This window comes from Tenrec ecaudatus, chromosome 3, assembly GCF_050624435.1.
Source record: "Tenrec ecaudatus isolate mTenEca1 chromosome 3, mTenEca1.hap1, whole genome shotgun sequence".
NCBI classification, from domain to species: domain Eukaryota; kingdom Metazoa; phylum Chordata; class Mammalia; order Afrosoricida; family Tenrecidae; genus Tenrec; species Tenrec ecaudatus.
This window is the reverse complement of record NC_134532.1, coordinates 3,867,349-3,886,456: the sequence shown is the minus strand read 5'-3', so window position 1 is coordinate 3,886,456 and position 19,108 is coordinate 3,867,349. Positions and strand designations below refer to the sequence as shown.

General features: G+C 38.7%; 1 protein-coding gene across 3 annotated transcripts in view; it reads right to left on the bottom strand.

Annotated features, from left to right (window-relative positions):
* The window catches only part of GRIA2 (glutamate ionotropic receptor AMPA type subunit 2), a 175,645-nt gene that overhangs the window by 55,354 nt on the left and 101,183 nt on the right, over window positions 1–19,108 (bottom strand). For all 3 annotated transcript variants that reach the window (XM_075544736.1, XM_075544734.1, XM_075544735.1), the window contains exons 5-6: window positions 18,570–18,623; window positions 15,719–15,880 (exon numbers count right to left, since the gene is read on the bottom strand). In XM_075544736.1, the coding sequence (XP_075400851.1) occupies window positions 15,719–15,880; window positions 18,570–18,623 (216 nt within the window). The remainder of the gene's footprint in view (window positions 1–15,718; window positions 15,881–18,569; window positions 18,624–19,108) is intronic.

Genomic DNA, 19,108 nt, shown 5'->3' with positions numbered 1-19,108 from the left:
CTGATTTTAGAAATTTATATTTCAGTGGGGGACCATTATGTTTTAGAGTGCCATGTCACTATCACACTGTATCTACATTTTAAGAATAAATCTGGGAAAACATTTTTATGGTTCATATTTCAAATGTGATTTTTATTCCATTCTAAATGCATATTTAAGGAGATTTGTTTTCAAAAGTAAAGCAAAATAATAACTTTAGGCAAATTTATAGTGAATTTCCAGTAGTCATCAGAAAAATGATTCAATGACACATTTCTGTAATCATAGATAACTTAAAACAGTACTGTGGTAGATAAAAAATAAACAAAGGATGTAAAGAAGCAATGTGTATACACCATACTTAAATGATCATAGCGGATAAATAGGCACTAATATTAAAATTGCTGGAGTAAATCAGTGACTAAGGGCGATACAGGGGACTGCACCGGAGACTCAGTGTGGGAATTGCACCTGACCTGATCCCACCACACCGAGGCAAAGCACTGGGGGAGTGCAGCGGAACAGCAAGGGAATGGAATGGCAAGGTCCCCAGGGAATGCTGAAAGTGGACTTTGGGGCCAGGGCGTGGTGCCCCAACAGACTGGACTGTAAAACGCTCCTAAGGGCCAGCAAATGATCCCTGAACTAACAACAAGCTTTTCTCTTGTGAAAAAAAAAAATTGCTGGAGTATTGTAAGATTTCATCTATTACAAAACATATATTACACATGTCATGCTATAGCAGAATAAAATCTTTCAAATATGATTTTTTTAATCTATAAATAAGTGTCTTATACCTCGAGGGCAACATAACCACGTGGAGCAACACATGAAAAGAGCAGAGTACAGTGCCAGTCTCCCATCCCCCACCCTCCCCAATAATGTTTTATAATGCCTACAGATATTCACTTTAAAATTTTGCCTTGACCATTGACATTCAGTTAAATATAGTTAAGAAAGCTCTTCATTTAGAATATCAGAAGAAAGAGAGAAAAAGTGCCATCAAATTGATTCAAACTCATGACAACCGAAAGTGTTGTTACAGAATTACGCTGGAGAGGAGTCTACAGAACGATATCTTCAGGCCTCTCTTCTAAGGTGTTTCTGGGTAAACACAAACTTTCAATTTTCAGTTACTAGCCGAGCACATTAATCATTGCAGCCTCCAGGGGCTTGAAGGAGGACTGACACTCTGCTCTGTCGCCTTGAGCAAGTTAACTGAAGTATCGAAGCCTAACATTTCTCACAGGACACTCCATGGAATAACTGGCTTGTGCTCAGCAGCTAATCTAAAGATTACTGGTTCAAACCCACACGTTGATGTTACAGGGAAAAAAATCCTGATGATCTACTTTTGTAAAGATTCCGGCCAGGAAAATCTTAGACACATTTCCACTCTAACACAGAGTGGCTATGAGTTGGATTTGAATCAACATCAATGAGTGAAGGATTTTCCATGGTAAAAAAAGGACCACAACACCTATTTTGTGTACCTCATGGGACTTTCAGAAATAAATGACAGGGGGAGAGATAGCAAGAAGAGAGTTTCATGTCTGTCTAGTTCTGGGTGTATAAAGCTTGATAGCTTCTTAGTAAGTTCTCTCAAAAATATCCTATGCAGTAATGCTTTTATTCCAACTTTACAGATTCCTCTCCAGCCCACAATTCAAATGCGTTGATTCTTCTACAGTCGTCCAATTTTCACATGCATATGAGGCAATGGAGAAGACCATCGCTTGGTTCAGGCACATCTCAGTCCTCAAAGTAACATCTTTGATTTTCTATAATCTGCAGAGGTCTGTGCAGCAGATTCACCCAGTGCAATATGTCTTTTTAATCTCTTAACCACTGCTTCCGTGAGCATTGATTGTGGATCCAAAGAAGATAGATCCTTCACCTTCAACCTTTTCTCCATTCATCATGATGCTACCTATTGGGCCAGTTGAGAGGATGCTGGACTGCCTTACACGGAGTTGTCGTCCATACTGAAAGCTGCCTTCCTTGAGCTTCATCAGCAAGTGAAGCCATTCCTCCCCACTTGCAGCGAGCGAGCTTGTGCCGTCTGCACATCACAAATTGCTAATAAGCTTTTCTCCAATCCTGATGCTGCACTCTTCATAAAGGCCAGCTTCTCTGATGATTTGCTCAGCACATAGATTAAACATATGGGGAGAGGTTACAACCCAGATGCCCACCTTTCCTGATTTAAAACCATGCAACATTTCCTTCCTCTGTTCACACAATTGTTTCTCAATCCAGGTAGAAGTTGTGAATGAGTACAATGAAGTGTTCTGGAATTCCCATTTCTCAAGGTCATTCACAGTTCATTTGTCCGGTCCACATAGACAAATGCCGTGGAATAGTCAATAAAATGCAAGTAAACATCCTCCTGGTATTCTCTGCTTTGAGCCCAAATCCATCTGATACCTGCAATGATATACCTTGTTCCATGTCTTCTGAATCTGGCCTGGACTTCTGGCAGCTCCCTGTCAGTATACTGCTGCAACTGCTGTTGATATTAAGCAAGATTTACTTGCGTGCGATAGCGACCCCATTCTATATCTTCACATTCTGTCGGGCAACCTTGCTTTGGAGTGGGCACACATGTGGATCTATTCTAGTCAGTTGGTGAGGTAGCAGTGTTTCAAATGTCCTGGCACAGACAAGGGAGCGGTGGCAGCGCTTCTTTAGCTTTCTGAAACATTTCAATGGTTATGCCTTCCATTCCCGGAGCCTTGTTTTTGGATAATACGTTCAGGGCAGTTAGAACTTCCTTCAGCACCATTGGTTCTTGCTCGTATGCTGCCTCTCGAAATGGTGCACTGTCAACTAGTTTCTTTTGGTAAAGCAACTCTGTTCTTTCCCTCTTCTCGCGATGTTTCCTGTAACATTCGGTATGTTGCCATAGCATCGTTCACAATAGCATGTCAACGCTTTCATTATTTTCCTGAGCCCTTTCAGGTTCAGATATGCCGAGCATGGTCTTCTCTTTGGGTTTTCTAATGCTAGCTCCGTGCTCACTTCATGATATTTGGATTTGTCTTCTTCAACTGTCCTTTGAACACTTCTATCCAGATTCTTGACTTCACACTTTCTTCCATTTCCTTTGCCTACTTTATAATTAAGAACAAGTTTCAGAGTCTCTTTTGTTAATTGCTTTGATCTTTCCTTTCTTTCTTTGGCTTCTTTTCATGAAAGATGGTCTTAATGCCCCTCATACCTCATCATGTTTCTGTCATTACTGTTCATCGTAGCCTCTCTGTTCTTGAAAAGCAGCTGGGATAGACTCAACATCATATTATACGAGCAATTGATAGTCTGTTCTTTCATTCTTTTAAATCATATTATTGGGGGCTCATACAATTCTTATCACAATCCATCCATTGTGTCAAGCACATGTGTACATTTGTTGCCATCATCATTTTCAAAATATTTGCTTTCTACTTGAGCCCTTAATATCAGCTCCTCATTTCTCCCTCACTCCCCACTCCCTCATGAACCCTTCATATTTCATAAATTATGATTATTTTGTCATAGCTTGCACTGTCCTAGGTTTCCCTTCACCCACTTTTCTGTTTTCCATCGCCCGATAGTCTGTTCTACAATCAGCCCCTAGTATGATTTGAGCAGCTAATATTGAGCTTCTCACAGATATATTATTTGATTTCTGTGTATTTTGAGAAGGCTATGTATATAGTCACCATTTGTGTTGTTGAAAAAAGATATTTTTTATGAACAAGTCATTTGTTTTGTAAAATTCTACCATGGGTTTTCTAGCTTCATTTCTAAGACCAAGTCCATATTTTCTAATTATTGTTCCTTCTTCTGCTTCCAACTTTTGCATTCCTATCAAGAATAACCATCAATGTATCTTGATTGCACATTTGATCAATTTCAGACTGAAATCCTTGGTAGAATTTCTCAATTATTTTCATTACTAGCTTATGTGGTTGTTGCATACATTTGAATGATAGTTGTATTGATTGGATTTCCTTGAATCTGAAAAGACTGTCTTATATTCTTCAGGCATGTTGTCAGGAGAGACCAGTCCTTCATGTTTAGTACAATATGCTTGGTAAAGTGGAGAGAAGGCAAAAAAGAGGAAGGCTCTAGAGGAGATGGATTGACTGACACAGCGACTTCACTGGGCTGAGGCACAGGAACAATTTTGAGAATGGCGCAGCACCATACAGAGTTTCCTTCTACTATGTATTACAGGATAGCTACAGGGTGGAACCAACCCAGTGGCACCCAGCAACAACAACAACAACTTTACACAGTGTGTTAGTCTGGGTCCTTCAGAGAAACACATCCACAGAAACTCATGTATAAGAGGGAGTTTTATATAAAGGTTAAGTGCGCATTAAGAAAACATCCCAACCCAGTGCTGCCCAAACCCACAAGTCCAACATTAACCCATTAACCCAAATGTCCAACACCAATCCACAAAGTCCTCCTCCATCTCACAAAACAGATGCAATGATGCCAGGTGCAGGAGGAAAGCTGTGTCGGTGAATGTGTAAGCATCTCAGCACTGGCAAGGGTCTCCACATGGCTGCTTCTGCACCCAGGGCTGCACTGGGGTAGGTCCATGTGGCTTCTTAATAGGGATGTCTTGCAGGAAGTCAGCCTTGCCAGCTGAAGCAGGGAACTACTAAGTCAGCTGCACCCTGGTACGATCATCAGAGAGCAAGAAACCCGAGAACTAGAACGATGAGGTTTACCAAGCCATTTATCCCTCCGCCCTTCAATTAAGTCCACATGTGTGTATCAGTTAGGTTGGCACAATAAACCAACTACCTCACAAAGAGCCCTAGTTATGAGAATTGGTTTTACCCAACTTACAAAACATATTGTAATAGATATTTCATTTAAATCTAAATCGCTGGTCCTGAGACCATGAAAGGAGTCTTGGTGACACAATAGATTATGCATTGGGTTACTAACCACAAATTCAGCTGGTAAACCCTATTAGACACACGGCATGGGCACAGGGAACCTTTATGCTCCTGTAAAGGTTTACAGCCTCCCAAGTAAAAATGGGCAGGTATATTCTGTTCTACAGATTCAATATATCTCCATCGACTCCACGGTAGTATGTTTTTTTATTTGTTTCTTTTAAATGAGAGGTAATGTGTCCGGAAAATTCTCCTGGTTTGCCTGGATCTGTCCTGGTTTTAGAACAGTCTCCAGTCCTGGGAAAGCCCTCAGTCTGAGGAAACCACATGATTGGTCACTCCAGTTAGCAAAATATCACACCAAATATGTCCATATATAGGAACTTAGGATCCTGCTAAGTTGTAAAACATTCTAGTAAAATAAGTTATTGACTAGCAAGTTTCTTTCTCCATTTATTCCTACTTTTATTAGTTTAAAATGGCATTTTGCTGTGTTTTTGAAAAAAAAATTATCCTGCTCCATAAAAGCAGAATCCTGTGGTTCAGTACGTTCAGGAAATGACCCTCAAGGCATTTTAAAGGTCTTGAGAAACCTTGCAGTAGAAATTCATATCCAGCTTTCTTTACTCAGCATTGTCCAAACTAATGGCCATTTTAAAATGTTCTGGAGCACAAGTTACTTTGCATTATAAATGGGGTTTTGTGTAAGTTACAATTTTTATGGGCTGGTAAATTTTAGATTCATGTTGAAAACCACATAAATTATTTTGCTAAATACAATTAGTATACATTGAATTATATTGCTCTAGAAAATTTTAAACAATTTATTTCTCTTTTTTCTTGTATATAATAATTATTAATAGGAACTCTAGGAAAAACAAGCAAGCTTATAAACAAATATATAGAAAACTTTTTTGTTTTAAGATTTTTCAGCAATGACTACTGATGAAATAGAAGCAAAGAAAATAACTGTACTGGGAAATACATTATAAATTTATATTATTCACTTATCTTAATTTTCAATTAAGCTGTAGTCCACCTCTGGAAAAGAGCTCTCTGTGATAATCATCTTTAATTTACTGTAAAGCATTTTGAACATTTGCCCTTTGAAACTTCACTACATAAAGGCACAAAATCTTCAAAAATAACCCTCCTCAATGTCCTTTGAAAGGACAGAAGTATCACACTTTCCAAAGGAGAAAAGAGAGCTCCATTGGCAAGGAACCAGAATTAACATGCTTTATTATTTTCTAGGAATAATCTGAATAGTTTTTAATTATTTTTTGAACCTTCTTTATTTTAAAATATTTGTGCTTAAATAATGCAGACTGTCTATAGAACTTGACTGAAAACTCTTTAAGAGCCAGAATTTCATTAAAAATTTTTTTGAATTACTAAGAATTCAGAGTTTTTGCAAAGGTAGGTTAATCAAGATCAAAAAAGAAATTCCATCAGTACATGATCTCATTTTGATTCATGCTTAGGTTAAGGTTTTTTTAGTTATGGCTCTTTCATTTTAGTTTGTAGTATAAATCCCTCTCCCTGCCTTGCTCTACTTCCTAGGATATTTTTTTTAAGTAGCCAATCCTTATTTTAAAAAATTAATCTACGTAAAACAAAACAAGTCTTGTCCAGACTGAATTAAGATTTCTCTTTAGTACATGTAGATCAAAGGCGTTTGCCTGAAAATCATTAGCATCTTTGCCTGGAAATCACACAGGAAGTGGCAAAAATTCAGTGAAATTAGATGTATTTTTTTAGTGAACAAAATTAGTATTTCATATTCTCATGGAAGTATGGATTTTGTTGAAATCATCTCCAACTTGTTCCCTTTAAATCTAATCAAAACAAGCAACAAAAAATCAAACACACACACAAACAAATTTCACTACCATTGACTTAGGCCAGACTCATAACAACTTAATATGTAGAATTTATTTGATTATAATTGTATACAATAGCAGACAGATTCATCTGTTTCTTATGAATTAACCGGTAGGCTGGAACTGGTCTTGAGATGAACAGTTTCATGCTGAACCACCGTGCTGTCAGGGCTCCTTTTTACAGATAAAGAATTGTAGAGTCAAAATCAAAATAGAATTGGGAAAATAAAAAATAGGTGCAGATAGCCTGTGTGATCATTTAAAATATTAGTAATGTCTCATTATGTATTAAATGGTGCAATGTATATCAAGGGGTATATTTTTGTTACTTTATAAAATTCAGAATATATAGAATTTTATAAATGTTGCATTGTTATGGATGAGTTCGTTTCAGTCCCACACACACTTTTTGAAAAAGGATGAGGGTGGTCAGTTACTGCCATGTGGCACAGTGCTCTCGGCTTAGGAGTTGGAGAGCCAAAGTATCAGCTGAGGTTTCGTCCATCCACTGTGTTGAAGCATTGGACTGAAAAAGAAGAATTACTTCTACTTGGCAGCCAGGGTACTATTTAATGCAAGACACTAATTGCCGGACTGAAAAGATTGTACCATTTTCAGAAGGGCCCAGTAATGCTCAGCAAAGCAATTAATGAAGTTTGAGTCTGTGTTTTCCAAAGTAAAATATTTTCCAGAGTAAAATAAGATTCTTGCAGGAAAGATATTATGTAAAGTGCCACATAATTGTTTCTGCGTGTGTCTTAGTGTTGAGTTGCTTCCCACCACCAGGACAGCGGAGCAACCACAGGAGAACTGAACCTATTGGGTGACAAGCCAGAATGGATGGTCATGCCTTGCATGTTGTTGCTGGAGACACAGAACATTTACACATCTCTCTAACAGTGGAAAGATCTGGGATCTAGCTTTAACAGTGGCAAATCAGCTTTATCTCTTTTTTTTTTGTCTTTCTTGTTTTTAAAGATAGTAAAATGCCTACGAATTAAATTCTTATTTCCACATAGATGCTTGAATGGCTCAGGTCATCAAATGCACTAACCTGTTCCACTTTTGCCAGAGTGCCAAAATGGTGTTGGGTGGCACCACAAACATGCTTCAATGGTGCCCGTGGTGTCCTATTGGTTGTTAAGCTAAAGCTTAGCGATCTGAACCCACCCAACAGCACGGAGTAAGAAAGGTCTGGCGATGTGCCTTGGTAAGAACATGAGCAAGAAAACCCCACGGAACCGTTTGACTGTGTAAGCTACGACGCTGCCATGAGTAGGAATTGACTGTACGCCAAGGCTTATTTTGAGTTTCTTCTTTCACGGCCATGCTCTGGCAGAAATGGAAGCCATGTTTTGCTATAATAGTAATGGCATTTCCCCCTTCTTAGTATTTTGGAATTTTATACATAACGTGCTCAATTTACCAAATGAATTACTCGATATTTTAATAAATACCTATGGTGTGCCTACTCTCTGCAAACCATGCATCTGCGATCATAAGGTACAAATAACATAGCTTGTGAATTAGGATCTGCTCTTTAACACGCAAATCCCTCTCACCTTTATATATACTAGCATATTTTATATACATGGAATATATTTTATAAATTGATACTCTATATAAATAATTTGGCATTATTACTTATGTTTAAATGAAGGCATAGAAATAACTGAGGAATCTAACAAATCCATGCACTTTTCTCCACCGATTTGCCACAAGGACAATTCTGACCACTATCATCTGTGGCTTATCACACACTCTCTCCAATAAGTTCTGACCAGGGTAGCCATCGCGGTCTTCCTAAATCAAAACCCAAACCATATCACTCTCCACTAATGACTCCCTATCAATCACAAAATAAGGCAAAAAAAAAAAAAGCCCGTAGTATATTATCAAATCCCCTAAGATTTAGATTCTGTTTCTATTGACAGTATCATTGCTCAGACTTTCCTGAACACATCCCACTAAACTGGTAGCCTTAAGAGAAAATTTGAATTTTCCCTGCATTGGAGACTAGACATATTTCCTCTACATGGAGGCTTGTTTAATTAATGCAGAGTTAGAAAGATGAAGAATATCATGGTACGAGATTACATGTGACAACGTAACAGAGGTTGAAATAAAGACATTGGATGATTTTATATTTAACAGCAACACAATCTCATTTTTACCATGTATAAGCATCAGAAGCACATCATAGTGGGTGGGTGAAGCATCGGAGCCAGCTTGGAGACTGTGGGCATACTCCTGAGAGAGAGACAATGGTGGTTGCATTTATGGTGCTCAGAGAAGTGGTGAGGAAAGTGGGTGCAGGGAGACATGGGACAGGGCAAGATATGACAAACTAATAATTTATAAATTATCAAGGGCTCATGAGGGAGCGGGGAATGGGGAGGGAGTGTAAAATATGAGGACCTGATGCCAGGGGCTTAAGTGGAGAGCAAATGTTTTGAGAATGATGTGCTTTACACAATTGATGTATGTATAGATTGTGATAAGAGTTGTATGTGCCCCTAATAAAACGATTTTTAAAAAAAGAAAGAAAAATTCAAGAAAAATAAGAAATACCCAACAAGATTGACTGCCAGATTTAATGTGGAGAAAGAGAAGTCAAAGAGAACTGCAAGGGCTCAACCTAAGCAACAGCTGAGAAGATAGAGTTTCCGGGGATTCAGATAATAAAAAATTATAGAAGGAGTAGTTTATAGGGGCTGAGAAGGTGATGAGAAATCAGAAGTTCAGTTTGGAACACATTGGTTCTCAGATGTTAATAGACAATTTAAGTCAACTTACTTTTTATATTACAAGGTAAATGCTGGTCTCCAGTTGGAAGACTAGAAAATCTTGCACACTAGTGCTTTAGCTCATTTTTAAAAAATTATTTATTTATTTATTTTTTAAGCTCATTCTTAATTCCTAGAATAATATCTACTGTGGATGAAAAATTCAATAGGAATTTAATCGATAGATGAAAACAGGAATGAATAAAGAAATGTTGCCCCAAAGTAGCAAATTACTGACATTTAGAATTTCAGTTGTGGGATTCTGGAGAGATGTTCCTTATAGTATATAAGAAGGAAGAAGCGTAGCTATTTGAAAATTATATATGATGATTATTAAAAATGCTAAATACTAAGTTAGTATTTACTAAGTATGGAATGCTAAATTATTTTTAGTATAAATAATATTATTATTATTTTAAAGATTTTACATCTTTATATTTATTGAATCAGTTGATTTAGTTAAGAAAATATATAAGTTTTATTAACACTCAAAGGAAACGTTGAAACAATAACTGATTGATGTTCTAAGAACTCGCTATGTTTTATGTAAGTTCTAAAGTCCAACCATGCAAGAACCAACGGTGCTGAAGGAAGAAGTTCAAGTTGCACTTGCCAAAATCAAGGTGCTAGGATTTGCTAGACTAGCCGCTGACATGTCTCAGAAAGCTGCAGAGCACTGGAATCACTCGCTTGTCTATGCCATGGAACTTGGAAACTGACGGTGTGCCCATTCCAAAGAAAGGTGACTCAACAGAGTAATTGAACTGTAGAGTGATATATTGGTTTCACACACAGTAAAGTTTTCCTTAAGATTGTTCAGCATGGTTGGAGCAGTACATGGACAGGAAAATGCCAGAAGTTTCAGCTGCATTCAGAAGAAGAAGATGAACAAGGGATGTCATAGCTGATGTCGGGGGGATCTTGGCCCCAAACAGAGAACACCCAAAAGGTGTTTCCTTGTGTTTCATTGACTATGCAAAGGTAGTCTACTGCGTGGATCATACTAAACTGTGGATACACGTGTTCTCACTAAGAACTTGTACGTGGATCAAAAGTCCATTTATGAACAGAATGGAATGAGAGAATACAGCGTGGCTTAGCTTCTGGCAAAGTGAGCGTCATGGTTGTATCCTCCCATCAAACTTGACCAATCTGTTTGCTGGTCAAACATCAGATAATTTGATTATATGGCAAATAAACGTATTTTAACAGCTGTAGTTAGATCAGAATGTTTTACATTCCTTGTCATTAGACATCGCTTTTGATGAACTTTGAATTTATTTCCTTAAGACTATTTCTGCTTTCTTTTCAATTGAGGGTTTTTTTTTTTCTGTTTTATATGTCATTCGCTCTTGTATTTCATCATAGCTGCTGGTCTTTTTTTTTTAATTTTTTTTTTGTCTAAGGAAATTAGAGTGTTTTTCTGGGTCCTTTAGAGAAACAAATCCATAGAAACTAATAATTAAGCGAGAGTTTTATATAAAGGTTAACTGTGCATCAAGAAAACATCCCAACCCAGTGCTGCCCAAGCCTACAAGTCCAACATTAATCCATTAATCCATATGACCAACACCAGTCCACAAAGTCCTCCTCCATCTCACTAAACGGACGCAATGATGAGAACTGCAGGAGGAAAGCTGAGTCAGTGAATGTGTAAATATCTCAGTGCAGGCAGGGCTCTCCACATGGGTGCTCCGGCACCCAGGGCTGCATCGGAGTAGGTCCATGTGGCTTCTCCTCAGGGATGTTTGCAGGAAGTCAGCCTTGCCAGCTGAAGCAGGCAACTGGCTAAGGCAGCTGCACCCTGGTCCGACCATCAGAAAGCAAGAGACCTGAGAACTAGAAAGGCGAGGCTCACCGAGCCATTTATCTATCTGCCCTTCAATTAAACCCACATGGGTTTATCGGCCAGGTTGGCACAATAAACTAACTCAGATAGGATGAGTGGAGCTATGAGGACAGCAGCCAGACCAAACACCAAACTCACAGCTGTGGAGTCGATTCTGGGTCATGCAGACCAGGAATGGCAAGGCCAAATTGCCCCTGTGGGTTTCTGGGTCTGCGATTTTCCCCAGGAGCCAGAAAGCTTCATTTTTCTCCTGTGAAGCAGCTGGTGGTTTTAAATGTCTGACCTCTGAGTCAACAGCCCAAAGCATAACCAGCATACGGTTATAACCATAACCAGGGCTCCGTAGGATGTCATAATCATTACCTGGGGGCATGGACGGAGAGGTCGGGGATAAATGGAGGTAAAAAAACATGGGTATAAAAATGAATAAATGAAAAAAATGGATAAATGTTCTAAAGTTGATTATAATGATGAAGGCACAAACCTTAATATGACTGAACTATTTAACTGTATATTTGGTAAAAATATCTCAATTCATTAAAAAATTGTTTTAGAACCTTGGAAATTCAAGCGGGCAGTCCTACTTGTCAGTATAAGATCACTAGAGTCAGAATCAATTCAATAGCAAAGGGTTTGGTTTTTACCTCTTGCCACTTTAATATGTTTGATCTACCTGTTCCATTATTTAAGTTCTTACAAAAGCAAAATTTAAAAACCAACAATGAAACAAAAAACAGAGCTCCCTAAATATGCCATGCTGACTTAGCTCTCTGAGTCTACTTACATTTGGCTCTTTCACAAGCATCCTACCATACTTGTCCTCTTGTTTAACCATGTGCAAGCCTCTAATCAGTTGTCACTTCTCCGGAAAGATTTCCCAGCCTCCCTTCCCCACACCTATCCTACCTATACGCAAGGATCTGGTATATTATAGATACATCACTCTCTATTATATGTCTGTAATGACCTAAATGTCTCCTCCATTAAATTGTGGGTTTTCAAGGGCAGGACTCATGGCTTTTTCATGTTTTCATTTTCATGTACTAGCCTACAGTATATGAGTAATACCTGTTTGTATCAGGATTAATTCCCACAGAATTCTATACCTCCTCCCCCACACCCATGCACACTTGCTCACATAGATTTTCTATTTTCTCAACCTTCAAAGACTTTATAAACAAGTTTAGGAGGAGATTATACAATGTTGAAAGTACAAAGAGACATTTGCAATTAATTACAAGTTTCTTGTCCTAGAAATGGGTTGGAACTATGTATTCACCAATATTCTCACATATTGATTCTAAAGATGCACTAAGGCAATGTGTTCTTTAACCTTTACAGCCATCAGGAAATTCAGGGATCTTGCTGTATTACACCAGACAATGATGTGTTCACAGCAGAAGTTTTGCATATCAAGCAGTTGCCCCAAGGTTCCATTCCTGGTCAATTCTCCTCACACAGTCCCTACCTTTTCTGCCTGTCAGTTGAGGTTTTCTCATTGCAAATATGCTAGTGACACAGGTTCAAGGAAGTTTCCAGACTAAAAAGAAAGGCCTGGCGATCAGTTAGACATACAGATATGATCGGCTCCCTGGGGCAGGGCCGGCGGCATTGTGTTCTGTTGTATACATTGTACATATGAGGTTAACCCCATGGCCATACAGTGATGCTGAGCCTCCAGACCAAAATCCAGACTCACTGCGATTGAGTCAGCTCTCAGCCTATGCTTTATAATTTATCATCTGTACTTTGTGCAATTCCCCACAATAAGGACTGAGTTAGTTAGTTTATTGTGCTAACCTGGCTGATAAACACATGTAGGGTTCATTGAAGGGCAGAGGGAGAAATGGTTTCGTGAGCCTCGCCTTTCTAGTTCTCGGGTCTCTTGCTTTATAATGGTCGCACCAGGGTGCAGCTGCCTTAGCAGTTCCCTGCTTCAGCTTGCAAGGCAAGACATCTCCAAGAAGCCACATGGACCTACCCCGATGCAGCCCTGGGTGCTGGAGCAGTCATGTGGAGACTGCTGCCAATGCTGAGATAACTACACATTCACTGACTCAGCTTTCCTCCTGCAGTTCTCATCATTGCGTCTGTTTAGTGAGATGGAGGAGGGCTTTGTGGATTGGTGTCAGACATATGGGTCAATGTTGGACTTGTGGGCTTGGGCAGCACTGGGTTGGGATGTTTTCTTGATGCGCACTTAGCCTTTCTATAAAGCTCTCTCTTATACATGAGTTTCTGCGGATTTGATTCTCTTTAGTGCCTAGACGAACACAAGTACCATCAAGATCTCTCCAAAAATGCGCAGAAGCAATGAAAATAAAGGCATTTCTGGAAACAAAAAGGCTACAGTGGGAAAGGATCAAAGAACAGTCACCAGGTCTGCTCTTCAGAGAGAACTCTGGCACCGGATTCCGGCAGCCTTTAGCAGAATGCATTGCCAAAGAACTCTCACACCTAGTATTTGATTTGTGCTGTGATGTATGACACGCAAGAACTTCAACAGTAAGAGGACCTCCAAGGGAAAGGAAGAAAAAGGGAATAACCTCATTTTCCTTTCATCCTTTCCACAGCAGGCCACAGTGGGAGGCAGCAGGATGACTAATGGAGTGCTCAAAAGGAACACGCTGGTTCCGTTTGAGTGTGAATGCCACATACACTCTGTATCAGAGAATTTAAGCGGCACCCGCTTCGTGTGGATGAAAGCCCACGTTTCCACAGGTGGGGATCAGCGTTTGGACTTCTACTGAGCACAGGTGCAGACATCCCATTAGTACAAAATGAGAGACTCTTGCTAACTAGAGAGGCCATCATAGAACCACATTGTGAACATTACAAATGTGGAATCTCGGCCACCAAACACAAAATCATCTGGCATGTTGCAAAAGAAAGAAAGGAAAACATTCTGTGGAACATTCGTTTGAATTTGATTTAAAATTAACATCTACCAACACATCCCGGAGTAAAGAACATCAAAGTTGGTATGCACCCCTTAGCCAGGATCAATCTCACACGCACACACCATATACATATATATATATATATATGGTTCATATTGGATTGTACACACATGCATATGTAAAAAGAAAAACAGAACAAAAATAAGACTATCATCTCTTTCTCATGAAATACAAAAGCAGGGCACCTCTCTATGAAGTACAATCTAGTTTAACTGTGATAGCCACTGTAATAACACTATTCCTTGTTGGTTCATATGTATTTGCTTTTCTAAAACAAATATAAACAATGTTTTGGGGTTTATTTTTTGCAACATGGGCTCTTAATTTTCTTGCATCTCCAAGTTCCATAAAGAAGGATGATGTCATCTTATCCCCATCACTCCTCCATCCATTCTCCTGCTTTACTTTTACCACTGCTCCCAATAAGGGTGCCAACAAAAGCAAGCAAAAAAAAAAAGGAAAATCCATCCTTTTAACAATGGAAATATTTAATATTTGGAGCTAAATATATGTATATTCAAATATATTCAATATACTGCAGAGACTAATGAATAAACAAGTAAAGATTTCACTGTGCCCATATTCCTAAAAATAAACAGCTCATCTGTGTATCACTTATATTAAAGCAGTACAAAACATAATCTTTTCATTTGATGTATAACACTTTATAATGATTTTTCTTCATTCATAAAGCTAATAGAAGGTTTATCTTCTTGAAATATTCCCGAGACTCTCAAGCCTATCCATCTTTCTCTCTCTTATGTATTCAAATATTTTCTGACTACTGGCTACAAGAACGGTGTTTGAAAATTATTGTTGTTTGATTTATTGCACACATTATTTTTTAAAGAGCTTGTAGATGTCTTACTTCTAATCCTTTAGGTTTCAGCTTAAAAACCACCCATGCAGAGAGGTCTTCCCAGAGCACATAATCTCCATTTGACCATTTACTTTCTAGCATTCAGCATTCCAAATGGACTCTGTCCTCACTGGACGGTGAGCTGAGACCAGATCGCTTCTTTTTGTTTACCACCAAATTCCAAGTGCCTCGTTCAGAAGCCACTCAACCAAAAGTACACAGCAAACAGAGATAATCGGGTAAATAAGTGACCACATGTTGATAATGCAAGGGAAGGAGACAACTTCAACCATTCCACTCATCACCATTGAGTCCGAGGCCCAGTTTCAGAACTAAAATATGAGGACTATCATTTTGAAATCAAGAGCTGCCATATCTCGAACTATGCCATCTCCTCTCTTTGTTATTTTCTTCTTCATCGTCGTCTTTTGCAAGACTCCCATTTTCACCCCATAGAAGGGACAGTCGCAGAAACGAAATAAAACAAAAACCCAGCAAACCAACCTTAATTGTCGTTGTATGTGCTCCGGGGTATTCTTTCTCTTCCAGTGTTGACCATCTCTCTATAAATTTCGATACCAAGGAATCATCGTAGTCCACTATCTGAAATCCAGAGACATTGGCACCTCCAAACTGAATTTTTAACAAGTCTCCGTCAGTAAATCCCTAGACGTAAAACACATTTATGTTATGCTTTCTATTGTGAACCAAATGGAGATGAAAATTTATCAGACAGCGTCCTAAGTTCTTATTTTATATATGACAAAGAACACATGGAGATCATTTTTTGAGATTGTATGAAAACAGTACGGTAAGCAGTAGGGATTAGAGTTCATCAGGAACATTTCTTCATGACTTTCTGTATAAGGTTATCTTTTCAAATGTTGGGTCAGGGACTTAATCACAGCCTTGGATTTGGGAACCTAATCAAGCCTTTGACAATTACTGAGTAAATTCTCCCCAAACCATGATCTTTTCCTTCTTCGAGGCACCCACGTAAACGCTCACTAGAAACTGGACAGAGAGCAAAGGAGAATTCCTAATCAAGAGTATGAATTGAAATCTCATCGACTCTGGGTGACATTCTTCAATTTTAAATGTCAATGAACATTTCCAAGTGTTCTCCAAATTCTCAGAAATTGAAGCACCCTGTAGGACTCGACACATATTACTCACTTGAAATTACATAGGATGCGGAAATCAAGTATTTAGAAAAATATATAACAGAACTTGAATAGCGGGTGGCATTATAAACTTGCTTGATCTCTGCTTTTCTGTTCACTGTGGTCATTTCACACCATCTCCCCTTTTCCATCACATCAGATATCAGCTCTCAAACGGATGAGCCACCTTCTGTCGTTATTTCTCACTGTTCCAATACGATCTCCGTCTGGACATTGTTAAAGATCACAGCTTTCAAGATGGCTCGGTGCTGTTCTTCAAATGGCACAATTTACACCGGGGACTCGCTGTGCAGGCTGCTCCCCACACACAATGTGTTGCTGAAGAGACGAACTACCAGGCAGCGTCTCTATTAACCCTCACTGCTCCTGCAAGAAGTGACTTAGAATCGCCTTCGCATAGTAGAATGCTAAGTCCTCAAACACATTTTACAGTTGCTAGCCATTTCATTGCCAAATGAAACTGGATCTTAAAAGACCAAATTTTCCCAATAGAATGTTGCTTATAAATTTAACACGCTATGTCTCTAATGCCACCTCTGTAATGATAGCATTTATCAGTTATCAGATTGTAAATGGTTGTTTTATGATCTCTTTCCATCACTCCTATGAATAATGTCTTTTGAGCAAACAATCTGATCCTCTGGAAACCCTGAAATATATCTACATTTGAAAGACGTTCCGTGTTTCAATTTGGCTTACAGACTACATCTTCATTCTTCTGATCTCTTTCCCCTCCTCTTCCTTTTTTAATCCCGAGAAAGAAGGAAGAGGGACCGTGTGAGGCTCACCCGAAGTCACTCCAACTCCCCAGGCCCACCGTGAGAGAAAGCCGCGCTGTCTACTCCAAAGCCGACAGCCGCGGGAACCAACGGGCGGTTTTCCTGCATCCTCCAGAGAAGCTGTGAGTTGGAATGGACTGGCTAGCGGTGAATTTGATTTCGTATGTGTTTGGATACAGGGTCCGGATGAGTTGGAATCTACTCCATCACGGAGCGTTAGTTTCATTTGATTGAGTGTGGGGCTGGGAAAACGTCTCAACCATCTACGATCTTAATTCCTAAGAAACTAAAATATTACACCAATAAAGACTCCGTCTCTGATCTTATTTCTGATGTAAAACTACTTCAAGAAATATAATAACTGATGACGATTCTCAATGGATCCTGATAGTAATTAGATCTCTCACCGCCATTGAGTCGATGTCAACGTAGAGTGACCCTATCCTGGAACCCAAAGGAAAAAGGTGACCATCTAGAGGAACTCAATTTTCATTGAATTGATTCTCTAAACCAACCCAAACTTACCATCCTCTGCAAGTTGATTCTGACCCATAGACATCCTATAGAATGGAATGGAACTACGCCCGAGGGTTTTGCAGGTTGTAAATCTATATTGAAGTAGACTGTCTCCCCCTCCTGGGGAGCAGTGGCAGAGGCCTGCCCATCTCCCAGTTAACCCATTGCTTAATTCCCTGCACTAATAGAGCTCCTGTGGGTTCGCTCCTCCACAGCTGCTGAGCGGATTGTGACTCAAAGCAACCATCCAGGACAGAGTAGAGCTGCCCTTTATGGTTATCGAGGGTGTAACTCTTCCCAGGAGCAAAAATCCTCATCTTTCTCTCAAAAAGAACAGTTCAATGTTTGAACTGTTGACCTCAGGTTTAGCAGTCAGTGCTTAGCCCACTGCATCACCAGCAAGTAAGGAATCAAAAATAAATAATATATCAGCTATCAGTATTCTAAATTCCTCCCAATTTGATTTTTGACTAATATGTTTTCTCAGAGGGTACATTTATTTCAAATGTTAGATATATGTTAAACATTTGAAAGAAATATGCAGAGGGCAGAGTTTTTTAAATCTTGTGACAGTGAGAAACAGAAAAGTATAGCCAAGTAAATTGAATGGTTTAAGATTTTTTTTCTCATTGCTAAAATACAAATTCTAAGAAACCTATTACAAATTCCCAAATATTTTTCTACATTTTGTACAACCTTTGTAAGAATGGAAAAAAAATATTCAAAATTGTAAAGTTAAAATTAAATTTAAAATACAATACACACGAGCATAATTCAGTCATTTATTAAAACACCAGTGACAAACATTGGTCACTCAAAGCACCTCTTTAAATTAGCATCTGTAGCAAAACACCAAATACCAGTGAATTCACTTACCAGATTTGCAATGATGTAATGATATCCTTTAACATGTTTTCCAATGGTAATAACCTAAAAAGGAGAAAATATTATTTAATAAATTGAATTAATGTAAATGTACAAGTATTGATAAAAATAAACGTTCACCTGTTATGTTTCTGAATGTTTTACAGTTAGTCTTATTTGATAAAACATAATTTTCAACTCTAGAGACTAGAATACACAGAAAAAAGAGTAAGAATCGCTTCTATAATTTTCAAATCAAGAAACCAATCAATAAAAAATAATTACTTAATTGTGGCCCACAAGTCAAATGAGACCACAAAATGTTCATCCTTGATTCCTAATAATGCATTTTTCTCTAATTTTGTTATCTTAAGTATAATGTTAAACCATTCGAATTAGCACGTTTGAGTCCATTTTTGCCGCCCCTGGTCAATCCATCTGGTGAAGGGCCTTTCTCTTTTCTCCCTCCCTTTCCAATTTCCCAAGTACTAGGACCTTTCCTGCGACTGCTTTCTCCTGACAGCACATCTAAAGGACACGAGATGAAGTCT